At 36.9% G+C, this 20,927-nt stretch overlaps 1 protein-coding gene across 2 annotated transcripts in view; it reads left to right on the forward strand.

Moving 5' to 3' along the window:
- The window catches only part of LOC139970577 (xanthine dehydrogenase/oxidase-like), a 70,872-nt gene that overhangs the window by 4,867 nt on the left and 45,078 nt on the right, over positions 1–20,927 (forward strand). For both annotated transcript variants that reach the window (XM_071976378.1, XM_071976377.1), the window contains exons 2-16: positions 86–143; positions 2,767–2,860; positions 3,345–3,453; positions 4,064–4,252; positions 7,471–7,533; positions 11,388–11,471; positions 11,818–11,965; positions 12,637–12,804; positions 14,339–14,415; positions 14,666–14,762; positions 16,961–17,067; positions 17,720–17,904; positions 18,450–18,600; positions 19,114–19,206; positions 20,214–20,331. In XM_071976378.1, the coding sequence (XP_071832479.1) occupies positions 86–143; positions 2,767–2,860; positions 3,345–3,453; positions 4,064–4,252; positions 7,471–7,533; positions 11,388–11,471; positions 11,818–11,965; positions 12,637–12,804; positions 14,339–14,415; positions 14,666–14,762; positions 16,961–17,067; positions 17,720–17,904; positions 18,450–18,600; positions 19,114–19,206; positions 20,214–20,331 (1,741 nt within the window). The remainder of the gene's footprint in view (positions 1–85; positions 144–2,766; positions 2,861–3,344; positions 3,454–4,063; positions 4,253–7,470; positions 7,534–11,387; positions 11,472–11,817; positions 11,966–12,636; positions 12,805–14,338; positions 14,416–14,665; positions 14,763–16,960; positions 17,068–17,719; positions 17,905–18,449; positions 18,601–19,113; positions 19,207–20,213; positions 20,332–20,927) is intronic.

A 20,927-nucleotide genomic window follows, 5' to 3' on the forward strand; every position in this document is an offset into this window, starting at 1 on the left:
GCAGCACTGACCATATGTATGTAACATTTGCCAAATTTACTAGTCTCGGATTTTTATGTTTCCATTTTATATTCCGTCTCTATAGATAACCGACTCGATGGTTGATCCTGCAATTACTCTGGCGACATACCTGAGATCAAAATGTATCCTTTACGACAAAGCAGCTGATATTTCTTGTTGGTGAATTAAAGCTAGCATCGTCATGTTATCCCATCTCACCAAAGGAAGGACGAGATATTGAAAGTCAGTTGTCACTGCAGACTGATGTGGTTATTTAAGTTGCCATAGCTACAGTTACCATGGTAAAAATGAATATTCCTGAGCAGCGAATCTCGGGGCAGCCATCCATGGTTACCGAAAGTGCAAAGATGAGAGTGTGTTAAAAAGTTGTCTGTCTGGGTGTGTGCTTGTGTGTCTGTTACATCTCTACTTGGTGTCAACAACTCACAATGAACGGCTGGGCATATTTCCTTCAAACATAGTGGGATGGTGTCTTCTGATGGAAGTTGTGCCTCGAAGACTCTCTTAAGGAAAAAATAAGAAATCAAAGTTCGAATTAAGCAAAAACCAACTTTTGGTATAACTCCAAATGGAAATATTAAATTTATTTGCAGCCTTCACATGAGAAAACGAGTTTGTCAATTACTATAAACTCATGTTGTAAGTGAGGTCAAAGGTTATATATATCATGTTTTCTATCTCGTAAACAACTCTACCGATATTATTCAATTTGGTAGGCAAATGTCATTCATAAGTTGAGGGCCAATTAAAAAAGGACCTACACCCATTTCAGGGTAAGCTTCTTGTGGCTTTTTAAATGTTAACACCTTCCCTGCCAAAGATGGAAACAATTTACAGCTCCTAAGATTGCAAATATAGCGGAAATTTTGCGATAAAAAATTTAAAAATTTCAGGCAAATCATTGGAAATTTCACAATATAATATCAAATTTTCGATTTGTTCCTACGAATTGGACTTTTATAAAAAAAAAAAAAATACAAAAATACAGACGGTTGAGTCATTTGTTGAAACTTTGATTCCAGTTGTTGAATTTGACATTTCGTGGTATGAGCTATGTCGTTATTGAGCTCGTGGCTATATTAAATCATGTTTAGGTATAACTTCCTTGGTACTGAGATTGAATTGAATGTGTAAATTTCAAGAGTTTGCTTGCGAGGGCAAACAACTGAGCCAAATATTAACTTTAAGTTGCTCTATGTGTTAGCATTTTTTTATGGCTTCCTGGAGGAACAAGGAATCTATGCGATGGTGATGGCTATGGCGGGCCATCAGTCTCAAACCGTAGGGAATCGTCATATACCGATTTAAATCGATATACCAGTTTAATTCTACATATCATTGATTTAAATCGACATATACCATTGTAATACGACATATCATCGATTTGAATCGACATATACCAATTTAAATTGATGATAAGTAAAATAAATCGGTATATGTCAATTTAGATCGACATATACCAGTTTAAATCGATGATATGTCGAATTAAATCGGTATATGTCAATTTAAATCGACCTATAACAATTTAATTCTACCTATACCAGTTTAAATCGACATATACCGATTTAAATCGACATATACCAGTTTAAATCGATGATATGTTGAATTAAATCGGTAGAAGTCAATTTCCTTGGACTTATACCAGTTTCTAGCAACTGAAATTGACATATACCTATTTAATTCGACATATCATCGATTTAGCTCATTAACCTATTCCAAATCCCGATTTCGGTGATGATTGGCATGTGAATATACATCTGGCGTACGTGACACCTGCCTGTAAATACGGTTAAACTGCATACTTCGTTTGTTGATCTATTAAGCGAGTTGCAGAACCTTATTGAAATTGACGGAGATCCAAGGTTTTCCGAGGTCGACATAGCTTAAAGTCTGAATACATTGTAAGCCAGCAATTAGTGCATCTTGGTTGAACATCCGTACTTGGTATGGAATTCCTGCTTGTTGAGTACCAAACCCTATTGATATTGGTAGAGGTCAAATATTATTTGAGGTCAAAGCCTGAAAAACCTGTGAACATGATAACTCAACGGTATTACTTTCTTTGGGTCCATAGTTGGTATGTAAATCCCCCTTGGTTAGTAAAAGAACCCTAAAGAAATTTGTGGTTGACTAAGATTGTTTGAGGTCAACAATTTAATTATCAACGATTACAATCTTGTTTTCGGTTTAACTCAGTTCTTATGCAAATTGTGGCAAGGGTTCACTAAGCCAAATGGTTTTCTGGTGAAACCTTAGTTAACCAATAACCCGAGAGCAATAGCCGCAAATAGTCCGCCGAAATTATACAACGGAACAATTGTACACCTTCAAATGTGTACAATGGCTACTTAATGGCTATTTAGAGCTCGTGTGTCTCTGCAGAAAAAAATACCATAACAGTATTATCTTCAGCATGCTGAATATAATACTGTTAACGTTGTTAATATCAATACTCTCTGAAAGAAGAGTATACTTATTCATGTAAGTAACAAACATAACAGTATTATCTTCAGCATGCTGAATATAATACTGTTAACGTTGTTAATATTAATACTCTCTGAAAGAAGAGTATACTTATTCATGTAAGTAACAAACATAACAGTATTATCTTCAGCATGCTGAATATAATACTGTTAACGTTGTTAATATCAATACTATCTGAAAGAAGAGTATACTTATTCATGTAAGTAACAAAAACCTTCGTTCATTGGTATTTTAATTTACCTTGATCCAAAAAATTGGCAGTGATGCTGAGAGGAACGAAGATCGCGTGCGCTGAAGGTGGATGTGGTGCTTGCACAGTCATGCTGTCATGGAAAGATGAAGACGGTGGAATTTGGTATCCTTTTGAAAGCTCCAGACAACAAAATAATCATTCAGCAAGAATGCATGAAGAAATTGCTGGACTAATATAGAATATTAGAAATAACTTAGCAGAGAATGAAACGTCTTTAATGGAGAATAATTTATAGCAATTTGTTTGACTAAAGATTCTGCTCTTTCAGTGCTTAGAATGAAAGCACAATTGAATAGATTTTAGTCGAGTCGTCCTCAGTCCCAAGTCTAGAAACATTGCAGCTTGTTAGTGTGTTTATCTTGAAAGCGTTAGGAAGATATTAGTCCCCGGAGGCACCTGATCAATGTAGGGTGTCTATCATCTACCTTTAACTCAGTCCCCACCCTACCCCACTCTTCAAATGAAGTTGCGAAGTGAGTAACACATTCATTCACTTTCGTCCTTTCCAGTTGCCTCTGACATTATATCTGGTTTGGTTTGGAATGTAGGTTTACCTATTAATTACGTTTCATCCTTAAATTTAAAGTCATGTGGCGGTCAATGCGTGTTTGACTCCAGTGTGTTGCGTGAACGGTATGTCAGTGACCACAGTTGAAGGAATCGGTAGCACCACCACCAAACTCCATCCAGTACAGGTAAAATAACTTAATATGAAGAGGCGGATACGGGATTTTAAATATAAGGAGGGTGTGGCCCTAGCATTTTTAAAGTCGACTCCCCAGAAAAAACAACATTTATGTGAAAATTGTGGAATTCTGAGGCATATTTAGGCTCTAAATTAGGTCTGTAATTAGGATTAAACACAATTCAACAAGCAACAAATAGTTTATTTTACGTCGGTTATATGTTCAAGGAACAGTAAAATGTTGAAAGTATCAAAGTAAAAAATCACTTCATGTTCTGCTTATCTCTATTGTTACATCTTTGGTGAAAAAGGCTAACTTCACGAAGCAACAATGTAATTTCACGAGTATGATATGAAAGAACAATATAATATCACGAATATGATATGAAAGAACAATATATTATCACTAGTATGATATGAAAGAACAATATAATATCACGAGTGTGATATGAAAGAACAATTTCATTATGTCTGTCAATGAGCAACAATAATGCAATGGCAACTAACTACAAATTAGTACAGTGACCACAACAATGAAAAGCTAAAATTGAACGATGTCTATAACGAGTTCATGGTGTTATCAATAACTGTTTCCTAATATTGTGTTCATTTCATTCAAGGAACGAATAGCCAAAGCGCATGGTTCCCAGTGTGGGTTTTGCACCCCTGGATTTGTAATGTCAATGTATACCCTATTGCGCAATCATCCAGTACCGTCAATGGAAGAAATACACCATGCACTGGAAGGAAATTTGTGTCGCTGTACAGGTTACCGACCAATTATTGAAGGATTCAGGACTTTCACCAAGGTAAAGTTCATATGCATTTACGAGAGATGGTTTTTGTGTGGATGGATTTGATAAGGTATTCACAGGAGAAAATGCATGAAACGTGGGGAGATGGGTTTTGTATTGGTTGGGCAGCAATCCCCTTTCAAGTAGGAGTAGTATAGAAATATGTTTCTGCATTTCCACTGTTATAAACAGTGACCCCTCCATTATACTGCTGAGTCATTCAGCTGGATCCTTCGTACTAGCAGACAGAATGCCTGTGCATCAAAATAATCACAATTTCGGTTCATTCTCCTTATAATATACCCCTCCATTTTCTTCAATGAAAATGTCGATAAGCTCCCCATTTTGACACAAAGAGGTACAAATTTTGATGAGAGACCATTTTTAGCTCATACCAGCATGCTGGTGTGAGCTATTGTTACAGTGCGGCGTCTATCACTCTATCACTTTATCCGTCAACAATTGGGTAAAACCGCTCCCACTCGCGCAGTGTTTGATGGAATTTCATGAAACTTGGACACAAGGACCATTGGGTATAGGGCCATCAGAGATGGTCCAAAATTTGGGGTCAAAGGTTACCTGTGGGCCGTAATGGGCCATTTTGTGGAAATACGCAAAATGCTTCTTCTCCTACAGATTCCATGGTACAATGTTGAGGGTTTGTCACGATAGTACTATGGTAGTTTTACCTTCAGGGTGTTCATGAATTTGAGATCAAAGATCAACTAGGGGTCTTTTGTGGCCCGGGCCGCTGCCCTATATTTTCAAATTGCTCCTGTTCGTACAGTGTATGGCCAATTATAATGAAACTTGGTCACAATGTTCCTCGGGATGAGAGTTACGAGGGGTGTTCGGAAAATTGAGGTCAAATGTCATTTAGGGGGTCATCGGGGGTCATTCTTTGTAATATTTTCAAATATCTCAATCTCCTCAAGATTTTGATGGATCATATTCAAAGTTGAACTGATGATTGTTGGATTGTGTATGAATAAGGTGATGCCTAAAAATTTTTGGTCAAAAGTTAATTAATTACAATTAATCCCCATTGTTTAAAAAAATCTGAGCCTTCACTTTTTGCCAAAGCTCCTTTAATTTGTCTCCCAGTCTCTGCAGTGTTTGTTTACATTTGTGGTTAAGCTCTGCAGAGGCTGTTAGTGGAATTAAATCAGGACTGGGAGTTGTTATTAACTGTTGAACTGTAAGCATGAGAGCCCTATAGCCAATCAGCACTTGCCGATTCTTAGAAGTCTTCGAGCCTGAGGTATGTAGGCAGCTTGTGAAGTTATGTCTTGTAGGGAGTGCTTGTGAAGTTATATCTGCTAAGGTAGAGGGGAGAAAGTTTAATAGGGTAGGTCAGTGGTATTGTTTGAGAGAGTGGGTAAAATAGGATTTAAAGGGGAAAATAGGAATTATAGCCAGTGGTGTGGCCAGGAGTCTGCTAACGGAGGGGGGGGGGGGGTATCCCTAATGGGCCCAAAATTGGTTTTGTGGGCCCTACATTTTTCAGCTCGAAAAAGTATGAGCTTCTGCACCATTGGTGCTCTAGTTGGTTAGTTGCCTTAGGTAGGCAAGTAATATAAGCATTCAAGTTGGCGTTCGGGTGGGTGCGCATGTGTGTGCGACACCAGCTTGTGAATACGATGACTGGCAAAGTACATGACTGAGCTTGATACTTGGTATGTTGCCTTGTCTTAGTGAGTACAAAAAACCTATTGAAATTGGAAGAGGTCAAAAGTCATTTGAAGTCAACAGAGAAAATCTATAAAATTCGTTAATTTCTCGGAATTGATGTTACTTTGAAACTTGTTTCACCGTGTGAAAATAATTAGGGAGCACAGAAGTAGTAGTATTGTAACTGCAGTTCCTTCTTCAATTTCTGCTTCAAAAAGTCATGTTCAATTTAAGCACATTAAAAATATAAAACTTGCAGTCTTGCTTTTTGCTATTTCAAACGAAACTTGACTAATCTGCTGTAATGAATTTTTAAGAATAAATCCTATTGAAGATATGCCACATGCTTTGCTATAGAGCTAGAGTGTCAATTGGTGCAAATATAATAATTTTGAAATAATTTCAACAAGTTTTCATTTCACATCAAAACATTAAATTATCAGATTATTTCTTCCCTCACTCATAAATGTTTTTTTTGTACCCATTAAGAGGTGATTTTAACTGACCCTAAGAGATACTGACGTCAAAAATGTCATATTGCTAAGTGGTCACATAAAGTAAATGTGACCTGTCTCATTAATACTCGAATGGATGTGCTAGACTGTACTCCATGCGTAATTTATTATATGCTGTTTTGAAGTTATCTTAATTATTGCTTGGCAAGTAACCCACGGAGATTATAGCCACTCTGTTTCCAACGGTAGATTGGAAAAGATTATCACACAATGAACCGAAATAAACAGTCAATATTTCAAGATAAAGAGTCGAAATTCCAGAGAAGACACAACGTCGTAGTTTCACTGTAAAATGTCGTAGAATAAGTCTAAAATTCACTAATATCACAATAGCTGAAATATCATAGTCCATTTTTGAGACAGAATAGTCGACATTTGTCGAAATTTCCTATATGTTATTTTCCATATTTCCATTTTTTAGAAAAAACAATTTTACAAAAACATAAAGTCGAAATATCGATTAGGTCGTCTGAGATCAAATAATTCAAATGTAGGAAGCTAAATCATAATTGTATATATCGTCACAGACCAAAGTCGACCTTTAAAGGCACAGTCTAACGTATGGTACATAAGTCCACCTTACGAGAAACAAATTCACAATGTCAATATAAAATTCAAAATGTTAAGAACATCCTCAAATTTTATGAGATAAAATAGTCGAAAATGTCGAGTCAACGTTGAAAATGTTGAGAGACAAGTCACAATTTGGACTTGTTCTCAAACTTTTAAACCGTTCGATAGAAGAAGTTGAGATTTTCGAGATAACATCGTTGGAATTTTGGAATATATTGTTCAAGTTTAAAATGTTCTATATGAGGTCTCTGTAACATCTACTAAAGTACTATCCTGGAAAGACCCCCAAACCCCATCAGTTTTCTCTATGATAGTTACCTACGTCACAGAGTTGATACACAACATCAACGTGGAACCACATGCATAAATGAACGTATTGATATTATATTAGGTTTGCTGGATGATAAGCAATAAAGAAACTATTCTTCAGTAGCCCCTATTTATCAACTTAGTAATGAATTGAATTTTCAATAGGGCTGCTGTGGAGAGAGGAACAAACATGGTTGCTGCCGTAATTCATTTGTAGAAGAGGAAACGGTAAGGTCCAGAAAAATGTTTATATAGAAACAACTATGATTACTCTATACGTCTATAGACACAACTATGATTACTCTATGCTTATATAGAGACAATGATGATTACTCTAAGCTTATATAGAAACAATTATGAATACTTTATGCTTATATAGAAACAACTATGATTACTCTATGCTTATACGGAAACAACTATGATTACGCAATGCTTATATAAACACAACTATGATTACTCTATGCGTATATAGAAACATCTATGATTACATAGAAAAAACTATGATTACTCTTTGCTTATATAGAAACAATTATGATTACTTTATGCTTATATAGAAACAACTATCATTACTGTATGCTTATATGGAAACAACTATGATTACGCAATGCTTATATAAACACAACTATGATTACTCTTTGCGTATATAGAAACGTCTATGATTACTCTATGCTTATAATTATATAGAGACAACGATGATTACTCTAAGCTTACATAGAAACAACTCTGACTACTCTATGCTTATATAGAAACAACTATGATTACTCTATGCTTATATAGAAACAACTATGATTACTCTATGCTTATATAGAAACAACTATGATTACTCTGTGCTAGAAACAACTATGATTACTCAATGCTTATAGAAACAACTATGAATACTCTATGCTAATATAGAAACAACTATGATTACTCTATGCATATATAGAAACAACTATGATTACTCTATACGTATATAGAACAACGATGGTTACACTATGCTTATATAGAAACAACGATGATTACACTATGCTTATATTGAAACAACTATGATTACTCTATGCGTATATAGAAACAACCATGATTACTCTATGCTTATATCGAAACAACTATGATTACTCTATGCGTATATAGAAACAACTTTAGTCACTCTATGCTTACAGTATATAGAAAAAAAACTATGATTACTCTATGCTTTTATAGAAACGACTATGATTACTCTATGCATATATAGAAACAACTATGCCTACTCTATGCTAATATAGAAACAATTATGATTACTCTATGCTTATATAGAAACAACTATAATTACTCTATGCATATAATGTAACAAATATGATTATTCTATGCGTTTATAGAAACAACTATGGTTACCCTGTGCGTGTTCCTCAGTTGAACGACTAACCATGCTAAATATAACGATATTTCTGGTAATTCCAGCAACTTAAAGCAGACTCTACGGGTTTCGTTTAAGAACTAGTGACGGCATGGCTCATCAAGATACCCAGAGAGAAGTTGTACTCGAGTATAAACAACGCTAGTAATTATGTTATGAAACTGCTTCCTAAACACATGAGAAATATATTTGTCTTTGTTACCTCTTCATGTGTAACACTTGCAACACTTAATACAGTGTATCGCCCTTTCAGTAGAGCCTGGTTGATTGGGAGTTGGTCAGCCATTCCTGTCCGGTAAGATGAATCTCCTGTTTTGCTGCGCTGCTTTGTTAGTGCCTGCTTGGTGAGAGTAGGTTTTCATCTACACCAAAACACACAAAGAATAAACACAGGTTTACTAAGGTTATACAACCAAGCAATGGCATTATAAACCGGAAACATGCATCGTTTTTACATGTACCCTAACAACTAAAAGCTCTAACACGATATTAGACCCTTAAAAAGTTAGTTGTGTGTAATACTTGTAGAACTTTATAGAGTGTGCAACTTTAAAGTGTAATATCATAGCTGGGTCTGCTCCTCCGGTTGATGACAGTAGGTTAGCCACTCCTTTCAGATGAGATGTGTGCAGTGTGTATGTTAACCATTCCTTTCAGATGAGATGTGTGCAGTGGGTATATTAATAATTCCTATCAGATGAGATGTGTGCAGTGGGTATGTTAATAATTCCTATCAGATGAGATGTGTGCAGTGGGTATGTTAATCATTCCTTTCAGATGAGATGTGTGCAGTGGGTATGTTAACCATTCCTTTCAGATGAAATGTGTGCAGTGGGTATGTTAACCATTCCTATCAGTGGGATGTGTGCAGTGGGTATGTTAACCATTCCTATCAGATGAGATGTGTGCAGTGGGTATGTTAACCATTCCTATCAGATGAGATGTGTGCAGTGGGTATGTTAACCATTCCTATCAGATGAGATGTGTGCAGTGTGTATGTTAACCATTCCTATCAGATGAAATGTTTGCAGTGGGTATGTTAACCATTCCTATCAGATGAGATGTGTGCAGTGGGTATGTTAACCATTCCTATCAGATGAGATGTGTGCAGTGGGTATGTTAACCATTCCTTTCAGATGAGATGTGTACAGTGGGTATGTTAACCATTCCTTTCAGATGAGATGTGTGCAGTGGGTATGTTAACCATTCCTTTCAGATGAGATGTGTGCAGTGGGTATGTTAACCATTCCTATCAGATGAGATGTGTGCAGTGGGTATGTTAACCATTCCTATCAGATGAGATGTGTGCAGTGGGTATGTTAACCATTCCTATCAGATGAGATGTGTGCAGTGGGTATGTTAACCATTCCTATCATATGAGATGTGTGCAGTGGGTATGTTAACCATTCCTATCAGATGAGATGTGTGAGGTGGGTATGTTAACCATTCCTATCAGATGAGATGTGTGCAGTGGGTATGTTAACCATTCCTATCAGATGAGATGTGTGCAGTGGGTATGTTAACCATTCCTTTCAGATGAGATGTGTGCAGTGGGTATGTTAACCATTCCTATCCGATGAGACGTGTGCAGTGGGTATGTTAACCATTCCTATCCGATGAGACGTGTGCAGTGGGTATGTTAACCATTCCTATCAGATGAGACGTGTGCAGTGGGTATGTTAACCATTCCTATCAGATGAGACGTGTGCAGTGGGTATGTTAACCATTCCTATCAGATGAGACGTGTGCAGTGGGTATGTTAACCATTCCTATCAGATGAGACGTGTGCAGTGGGTATGTTAACCATTCCTATCAGATGAGATGTGTGCAGTGGGTATGTTAACCATTCCTATCAGATGAGATGTGTGCAGTGGGTATGTTAACCATTCCTATCAGATGAGATGTGTGCAGTGGGTATGTTAACCATTCCTATCAGATGAGATGTGTGCAGTGGGTATGTTAACCATTCCTATCAGATGAGATGTGTGCAGTGGGTATGTTAGCCATTCCTATCAGATGAGATGTGTGCAGTTGGTATGTTAGCCATTCCTATCAGATGAGATGTGTGCAGTGGGTATGTTAACCATTCCTATCAGATGAGATGTGTGCAGTGGGTATGTTAACCATTCCTATCAGATGAGATGTGTGCAGTGGGTATGTTAACCATTCCTATCCGATGAGATGTGTGCAGTGGGTATGTTAACCATTCCTATCAGATGAGATGTGTGCAGTGGGTATGTTAACCATTCCTATCAGATGAGATGTGTGCAGTGGGTATGTTAACCATTCCTATCAGATGAGATGTGTGCAGTGGGTATGTTAACCATTCCTATCAGATGAGATGTGTGCAGTGGGTATGTTAACCATTCCTATCAGATGAGATGTGTGCAGTGGGTATGTTAACCATTCCTTTCAGATGAGATGTGTGCAGTGGGTTGATCAACCAATCGAATAGCTGATCAATATGCACACTTGAAAAAATGATTTCTTAATGTTGTCTTATTGATGAAGACAATATATCTAAAGAGTTTGTCTGCAGCAAACTTCATCACACCCACCACGCCCACTATACCAGCTGCTTATCACCTTCTTTATTCCTACAGTATCAGGTGGACTCACCCTAGTAAAATAATTGTGCTGTTATAGTTTTTACAAATATATTTATAAAACTATACATCTGACAACTATTATCAGTGTCTTTTAATCACAGGTGAACTCCACGCCTTTATTCAGGACACAAGATTGGATCCCGTACGATCCAACACAAGATGTTATTTTCCCGCCCGATTTATTGGTAAGAAAGTCACTAAACTAAAGGTTTGATGATTTCATTACATTGCATTTAAGAATGAAAGAAAGAAAAGCTGTCTTAAACTATCTAATTTAGGTCAGAGATTCAGCAAAAACTAATGTAGGAAGTGTTTCAACATAACATTTTGTTTATCGCAATGATGGTACGGTATATAATAATGCTCTTGCATTCACTCACAGAGTAACTTTGTGATGTAGTTCACCATGTGTTTCTCTGATCCACATGGGAGGCTGGTTATAGTGGTGGTGGTTGAAGTGCAGTTACCTTCAGAAATGCACAATGTTGAAAAATTAAAAAGGTTAATTTATTTTGTTTCATTTTTCGGTAGATCAAAGATAACAAGACGCAAGGAAAAGATTGCGTTGTATTTCGATCAGATCGGGTTAAATGGTTTCAACCACTTACTATGGATAGATTACTTTACTTGAAGAGAACTTACCCAAAGGCCAAGATGATCATGGGAAATACAGAAATAGGTAAAAGATCATTCTACCTTGTACAGAGTTCAAACGATCAGAAACGGTGTCATGTGGTAAAATATATTCTTGCTACTTTAGGCTAATGGTTGAATGAGATATGTCTCGATTTAAACTACATTTATCGCTCATACTCAGTCTCTATGAAAAACCAAGGCGATTTGATCTAAAACAAGGTGTTGGTAAACTGAGGTTGATATTTCATCTGCATATGAATGCCCTCCTCATGATTCACATTTTGAAACTCTTGCTAACTACTTAACTAGCCTACAATTAATGGTGGCCTGCACAGTTACATTATTAGTCTGCAATGAATTTAACAGTGCCAGGAAAGCAGGGATTGCAGCACATTTTTCCAATTAATTTAATACTAGCATGCAATGGCTACAACACTGGCATTCAATTAATTAAACTACAGCATGAATTTAAAAGTAACATACAGTGATGGCAACACCAGTAGGCCAAATGCAGAGAATTTAACAGTATCATGCAGATATCTCAACACTCATCTGCATTAAGTTTAAGAGAGACAATGCATGTTTATTAACAGGGCTGAAATTAATCCTTTCCTCTCGTCAGTTGTTCAGTTTGCACATAATCACATACCAGAACATCACCCTCTCCCCCTCAGGTCATTACATTGCCTCAAAGTATGTTCCTTTTATCGAAAGGTATTGAAGTCAAATTTAAAGACCAGTATTACCCGGTGTTCATCAATGCCAAACATATCCATCAGCTCAATGGACTGGAAGTATCAGACACAGGAGTACATATTGGAGCTGCAGTGACCCTTTCCAGACTCTCGTTTTTCTTAACAAAACAGATTAAAGAACAAGAAGGTAACGCAAAACAAGAAATTAACGTAAATAACGAATCAATTCCAACAATTATCGTGGAAAACAGTGGTGCGTGCGAGACGCTCTGTCTGAGGTGGGTAAGTTTGAGAATATTGACTGAAGCGAACAGCTTGCAAATGTGATGTTTGTAGTTAGCAGACGATATATGTAAAGGGAGAGAGGCATGTAGATGGAGAGAGGGGTATGTGGAGAGAGACATATAGAGGGAGAGAGACATGTACAAAAAGATTTGTACAGAGACACATGTAGTGGGAGGGAGACATTTAGGTGGAGGGAGCGAATGTGGAGAGAGGGGTATGTGGAGAGAGAATTATAGAGGGAGAGAGACATGTACAAAGAGACATATAGAGGGAGAGAGACATGTAGAGGGAGAGGGGTATGTGGAGAGAGACAGGTAGGTGGAGAGAGGAGGAGAGAGGAGGAGGAGAGTGGAGAGAGGGGTACGTGGAGAGAGAGGGGTACGTGGAGAGAGAGGGGTATGTGGAGAGAGAGGGGTATGTGGAGAGAGACATATAGAGGGAGAGAGACATGTACAAAAAGACTTGTACAGAGAGATATGTAGAGGGAGGGAGACATGTAGGTGGATCGAGGGAATGTGGAGAGAGGGGTATGTGGAGAGAGAATTATAGAGGGAGAGACACATGTACAAAGAGACATATAGAGGGACAGAGACATGTAGAGGGAGAGGGGTATGTGGAGAGAGACAGGTAGGTGGAGGGTCCTGGAGAGAGAGTCATGTATAGAGAGAGTCATGTAGTGAGACACATGTAGAAAGAGGCATGTACAGAAAGATATGTAGGCCTAGAGACAGAGGGGTATGTGGAGAGATATTAGAGAGATATGTAGAGAGAGACATGTAGATAGAGGCATGTATAGAGAGACATATAGATAGAGGCATGTCAGTATAGAGAGACATGTAGAGAGAGAGGTGGAGAGAGAGAGAGACATGTGGAGAGACACGTAGGTGGGTGGAGAGAGACGAAAAGACGAGTTGACTGGTGGAAACCACTGGAAGAGGTGAATCCACTGGAAATAAAAATACCTTTAGAGTCTCTGTTGTCCTATATATATCGACTCACTTTTCTGATACTATAGGGACAGTGAATTTCTATCGCTGCAAATATTCAACAATGTGTGGATTTCAATATTGATAGTATCACGTACTCGAAAATAGATTGTTTCCTTTAATATAATTAACTAAATGCTTAACATTTTCTAGTTAATGAATACTATGTAGATAACAATGCAGTACTATACAAAGATATTTAAATTTAAGGAGTGGAGGGCTAAGGAGGGTCGTGAGAGAAGTTGGGCGCAATTGTATCGGTATCAGATAAACAGAGATTACAGCTCAGTGTTATTCAATGCGACGCGGATAACAGCAGAGATTTCAATACGGAAAAACAAGACACATCACTATATTATTCATTTAAGCGATATCGTGCACTTTTTTGTTTGCAATAACTCTGTTGTCTTCCCTTGCTTTCATGAATTTTTTTGTATATTTCTTTCGCAGGTTATAAAACAAAGATTCTTAAAGCCATCACGGAGATGCTGGGATGGTTTGCTGGTATTCAGATTAGAAATGTAGCGGTACGTACATACAAATCAGTATGCTGATCAGGGCGTCATGAAAGATGGAGAAAGGACAGGGCGGCACCAGAGTTAGAATAACACAAGACATTACTCCTTTAGGATCAGCGTATCATGTAAACATCAACAATTTAGCAGTAATTTAAATAATTCATTGAAATACGGATTTTGATCGCAGCTGATTAGCTTGATATCTGAGCTGATTTCGGCTACCTTGTGGTAAATCATTCTTTTGTACATCTCTTTTCAGACTATAGGGGGTAACATTGTCACAGCAAGCCCTATCTCTGACCTCAATCCGCTGCTCATGGCTGCACAGGCCACGTTAGATATCGCATCTGTCGATGGTTAGTATTTAAGACACTCTATCCATTTTTCAACGTCCAAGACTTAATTGAGTATTCTTTTGATCAGGGCTTTCCAGGTTTTGTTGTTGTTAATTGATTTCGAGAAAGCTCTTGATAAGCTCAAGTGGAAGATTATAGATTGAACATTATCTTATTTTAAGTTCGGAACAGTCTTAGTCAATGTGTGAGGGTTTTCTACAACGATAGCAACGCTTGTGTTTGCAACAACGGTCGCTCCACTGGTTTCTTTTCACTAAAGCGGGTGGGGGGGGGGGGGGTGAGGCAAGGTTGTCGATTGAGTCCTCTTTTCATTCTGGCTGTCAAAGTATTAGCTTTAAGAGATACAATTAATATGAATATTAAAGGCATAACTATTAATAGTCAGGAAGGTAAGGTTTAACAGTACGCAGACGACTAGATGCTAGTAGTGAGTCTCTCGCTTCAACTATAAGGGTTCTTAATCTGCTAAAGCAGCTGGCGTCAGGCCTTTCACTTAAAATCAAGCCAAATGTCTCCACTAGGACGTCATGTAACGAGAGAACCTTCGTTTATTGTAAATGTTCAAGTTGATATTACTCATGGCCCTGCATGTGAACTTACTTACTATCTCTTGCACAACGGATGGGAATGATTTGTTCCGTTTAATTTTTTTTACTAAACTTTATAGATTGAAAAAGTGCCTTAGAACATGGGCGTCCAGGGATTTAACACATTTTGGCCGCAACCTTATTGTTAAAATGTTTGCCCTTCCACAGCTTGTTTTTCTTATCTCTTGTGTTGACTGGTCTTCCAAGTAGATTATTAAGGATATAGAATGTGTTATTATATATTTTATTTGGTCTTAACAAAGTTAAACAGTCAACAAGTATCAGTCTGATTGGTGAGGGTGGATTGAAACTAACACATATGGAAAGGTTTATTAAGCGTTAAAAGTGTACCTGGGATAAACGATACTGTAATGATATAAATGGTCCCTGGATGCATTGCGTTAGGTCCATTTGGCAAAAAGTTCTTTTTCCCAGTGCAATCGTGCTAGGGAAGATATTCACAATATTAAAAGTGCGTTTGTTAATCAACTTATATATGCTTGGTGTGACATTTCCTTTAACAGTCAAAATGAGAATTTTGGTAATCAATTCATCTGGAATAATTATTCCTGTGGATAATGCGATGATTATGTATAATCATCTGTTTAAGAGGAATGTATATATGTCAGCGACTTTTTTAATCAGTATGGTAATACAATGTCGTATGATAGGTTCATGCGCCTGTTTCAGATAAATAAATTCCCATTATCTTTATACTTTGGTTTAATTGATTGTATTCACCTGGGTTGGAGAAGAGCTGGCTGTAAAAACGCTGACTCTATTAATCACAACTGTAATTGGTTTAATTTCGTCATGAATGCGATTTTAATCTCTCAATTGATATATTCTAAGATGCTTTCTCGTATTACCAAGAAACCTACAGCATGTATAATATGAAATAAAAAGTTTAATGTTTTTACGGATGACTGGAGTTTTCTTGTTTCAGATGTGAAACTGCGTTATTTTCTATTCCATTTTTTACATAGAATAATTGCGACTAACAAACCTTTGTTAAGTATGGGTAAAACTAAGAATAGTCAGTACCTTCTGTATATACCACACAGGTTGAAAGTCTTGAGAACTTGTTTTGGGATTGTCACTTCACTTCACATCAAATTTTATTTGAGTAAAAAATTGTTTCTTAGAAAGCAATTTTTCTTCACAAAAAAAAAAGATATCTTGTATGGCCTTTGGGGATGGATGTATCCACCCATATAACTTTATGATTCCACATGTGAACATTTAATTTACCAAACTGTAGTCGCCAAAACAAGAATCATTGTACCGAGGAATGCTTTTATAAATTTAAGTCTATTTACTTCAAGACAACAAACAAGAAAAATGACAAAGTTAATTTTATGCAACTTCAAAATGCTTTCTCTAGTTGTGTTGACTTATTTCGTTAACAATAACAACAACAACAGCAACAATAACAATAATTTTGAGCGTATTCAAATTTATTGGTATAATTATGGCAACTGAGTGCAGCAACAACCAAGGTAGGTATGTCTGGAAGGCAGCCACCAAATAATCTGAAGGGAGGAGAAAGTCCTCGGAATATCGATACACGTTTCTTGTATATTGTCAATCATTACATCATTTTATCAACAGGTATTAGGACTGTTAAAGTGGATGACTCATTCTTCAAAGGCTACAGACAGATTGATCTTGACTTCAAGGAAGTATTGACAAGCATTTACATTCCGTTTACACAGAAGGTAAGTAAATATAACAAGCAAAGCTATATGTCTATTGACCATATTAACACTGCCAGGAATAACTTCCGGTGCAATGAGGAAATTTGACAACTGGTCTCGGGTTTCCTTACACACGATGCCCACAACCATAATACATTGACCAGTTTGAGGGGAATTTCACGATAAATTACAGTAACGGACGTCAAATTCTCTGACAGAAAATTCAGATCTACTGGATGAGTTTTCATTGACTACTGTAATAACTTTGTTAATATGAAAATAATAACTCTGTTTAACACCTAGGATACATCAGGGATTTCATAATTATAATTATCTTTCTTAATCAGCAGCTTGTTAGTGAAAAGGAAACAGAAATAGAAAGTCAACACGAAAATAAGACAGAGAAAGCTGAATTGCAGTATTAACCTTCCATATGGAACTTAATTTGAGGTTTTGTAAAGTCGGAAACTGTGAATCACTTTTTTTTAACTAGGATTGATGTAAACAACCATTTGCAGTGAAGATAAATTTTTAATTTTGTGACGAAATTACGAAGTGAAAAATATACGAGGTCTTTCTGTTCTGCTTCAAAAGTCTTTGCGATGTTTATTTAAGTTGCTCATGATTTAAAGGCTCAAATGTCAATCATGCATTCTTAAATGTTTCATTTCAGAATGAACATTTCTATGGTTTCAAACAAGCTCAGCGTAAAGAGGACGATATATCTATTGTTAACGCAGGCATGTTTGTGAAATTTGGAGAGGAGAATAATATTGTTGATGACGTCAGACTAGCCTTTGGGGGGATGGCAGCCACAACCGTCTTGGCTATGAATACCATGAAAGACCTCATAGGAAGGTACAGTTACTAGATCATATGCATAATGTTCGTACTTAAGGTCTCAAAGGGTATAGTAAAACCATATTCCAGGTACATCAAGATGGGTACGTGTTCTTTTCCCAGACTGTTTCTGTCTCAGAAATTCCAACGCAATTTCCAATTCCGATAGAGGACGAAACTATCCTGTAGTGTATTACATGGTTAAATACATGTACACAGCTACACACATAAACAAAGAAAGCCCAGCATGTACTAATCCAGTTGGTACAAATCAATGCTATAGTAAATAGTGCAAGATCAGTTTCACCAAGACCATGAGTGAAACTTTATGAAATTCCAAATTGTCATGTGAAGATTATTTAAAGAGAAGAAATCAAGGCCCAATTTAAGTGCTGTATTTTTCGGTAGATAGGGCTGATATTGGACGGAATTAAAAGAGGCAGGGGAGAGAGGGGTGTTGGTGGGACATACAGATGTTGAATGTTGGCATGTTTTTGCGAGTGTATGATTATATATAACTACATAATTATGTTTGATTTTCTGTAATTCTAATTTCCTACTAGCATTTGGGATCAATATACAATGGATCGATCAATGAAAACACTTCTTGAAGAGCTAGCTCTGCCTCCCGGCGCTCCTGGTGGAATGGAGCAATACAGGACATCCTTAGTCCTCGGATTCTTTGTGAAGTTTTTCATGAAAGTCAACAACGATGTGAGCTCCCCAAAATTAAATCTAAAAAAATTAGTCATGTAAATATAGGGCTATACCGTGGTTATTACAAACTGTATTAAGTTACAAAATAAATGGTAACAAAATTAATAAATATTGAGCATAAGTTTTTTCAGCGTTTTAATCAGTCTTGTATTACCACTTCTTGGAAAATAAACTATATGCTACTATCAGTTATATTTAAAAATTGGTAATATTACGAAATGTCCGGTTCATTCTCTTGAATTATTTGCAATTAGGCATTTCACCATGAATATTTCACCAATATTGATGGCTTGATGAAGCTAGTATATAACGTTTTGCATGACTCTGTTTATGTGTATGTGGAAACAACTCCAGGGGAGATGCCACAAATCCGAGGTGTTCTAATATAATTATAATGTTTATTTTGGACCGCTCGAAGCACCTCGACCCTCTGGGCTCTGAGCGTTTCATAATTCAATCTTCCTCATAAATTTCAAGTTATACAGTTTAATTAATCTTGTTTGTATATAGATAAACGCAGATGTCCAGCCGTTTCCTTCTTCATGGTCATCAGCAATGAATGACCTCACAATAAAACCATTCAAGAGCACCCAGCTTTACCAGGTATGATATTTCCTAACATTTTACTTATCATCTTACACATTTAGTTAGTTATAGAAAGGTGGGGAAAGGGTTTTGGATAAAATGAAAAAAATATGACTTTAATAGAGTAGTGTATTGGGGCTTGAGAATTAGTGAGGTAGTGATGTTAGACATACACTATAGCGCTCCAAAGTAACAGCAGCATAGGCGCAGGAGCCTCATTTGAGTTGGGTGGGGGGGGGGGGGCTGTAACGACTTGCCCGAAAAATATAACCAAAGTTTGTCATTTGTCAGAGCGCGCGCGTTCCACATGTTAATTTGCATATCATATAGGCATTCATCAGTTATTACATCACATGCCAATAACATAAAATCATTTTCCGTGTTATTACCCTTCCATATTGGTTATAATTATTGGGGAAGTCCTTACAACAATAATGATAATAATATAAGTTTAACCATGGAAAAACACATTGCAAATTTTTCTTCTTTCAGTAGGTGCCAGTGGCGGGGTATTGGTCAGGGGTGAGAGAATGGTCTGTAGGGGGCGCTTTCGACACTATCTAAGCGGAACGCCACCACAGGTTGGCGCGGAGCGTACAGAATTTTTTTGAGTTAAGATACTCCCTAGATTGCCGGAAATGGCCCTTTCCATTTGCAGATAAACAAAGAATAAATAGCTGTCATATTGCCGAATTTTCACCCCCCCAAAAATTGAAAAACACACTGCAAATTATTCTTCTTCCAGTAGGTTTTTGGTGAAAATTCTCAGCATATTGCCTGAATTTTCACCCCCAAAAAATGGTTGGGGGGGGGGCTGCAGCCCCCGCCTCCTTCGCCTATGAACAGCAGTAGTACGTGATCCCCATACCAGGCAAACCTTCGCTACCCAGAACCACCCTACTACCCCCACCCCCAATGTATACCCATGTGTGTTTAAGTTGATTTTCTCTCGCATATATTTTCTTGTTTCCATGAATATGGCATGAGCGGAAAGGAAGATGCCTAATGAATATTTCTATTCGCAGATGGTGTCTGATGCACAAAATCCAAATGATCCAATAGGAAGACCTGAAATGGCTATGGCTGCTCTTCAACAGTCCACTGGAGAGGCGGCTTATGTAGACGACCTGCCTGCACTCGAAGGTTAACATTGTCTTTCTGTAAATGGTACAATAGGCACAGAGCTCATATGTGACACATCTGAGGAAAGGGTCACACATAAGTCAAAACTTAACACCTATTTCATAGATGAGTGGGTTGTATTGCTTGATATAACTATATATAACTATAAATATAAATATATATATATATATATATATATATATATATATATATATATATATATATATATTTATATGTATATATTTATATATGTATATACGTATATATGTTTATACGTATATATGTATATATATATATATATATACATATATATAATTATATATATATATATATATATAAATAATATTTAAATAAAAAATGAATGTTGTATTACAGATAAATATTAAATTAATAAACATAACTGTCAAAGTACGTATTGAACCTGAAAAGAAGGGGAATTAGTCACAGTATAGGCTCAGGATTGTAAAGGTCATCCGTCTGTCTGTCCGTCCATCCTTCCTTCCTTCCATCCATCCAGCCGGCCATCCATCCATCCATCCAGCCGGCCAGCCGACCAGCCAGCCATATGTCTCTGTTTATGTCCATATCCATGTCTCTGTTTATGTCCTTTTCTATGT

The sequence above is a fragment of the Apostichopus japonicus genome, chromosome 8 (assembly GCF_037975245.1).
Source record: "Apostichopus japonicus isolate 1M-3 chromosome 8, ASM3797524v1, whole genome shotgun sequence".
Classification (NCBI taxonomy): Eukaryota; Metazoa; Echinodermata; class Holothuroidea; order Aspidochirotida; family Stichopodidae; genus Apostichopus; species Apostichopus japonicus.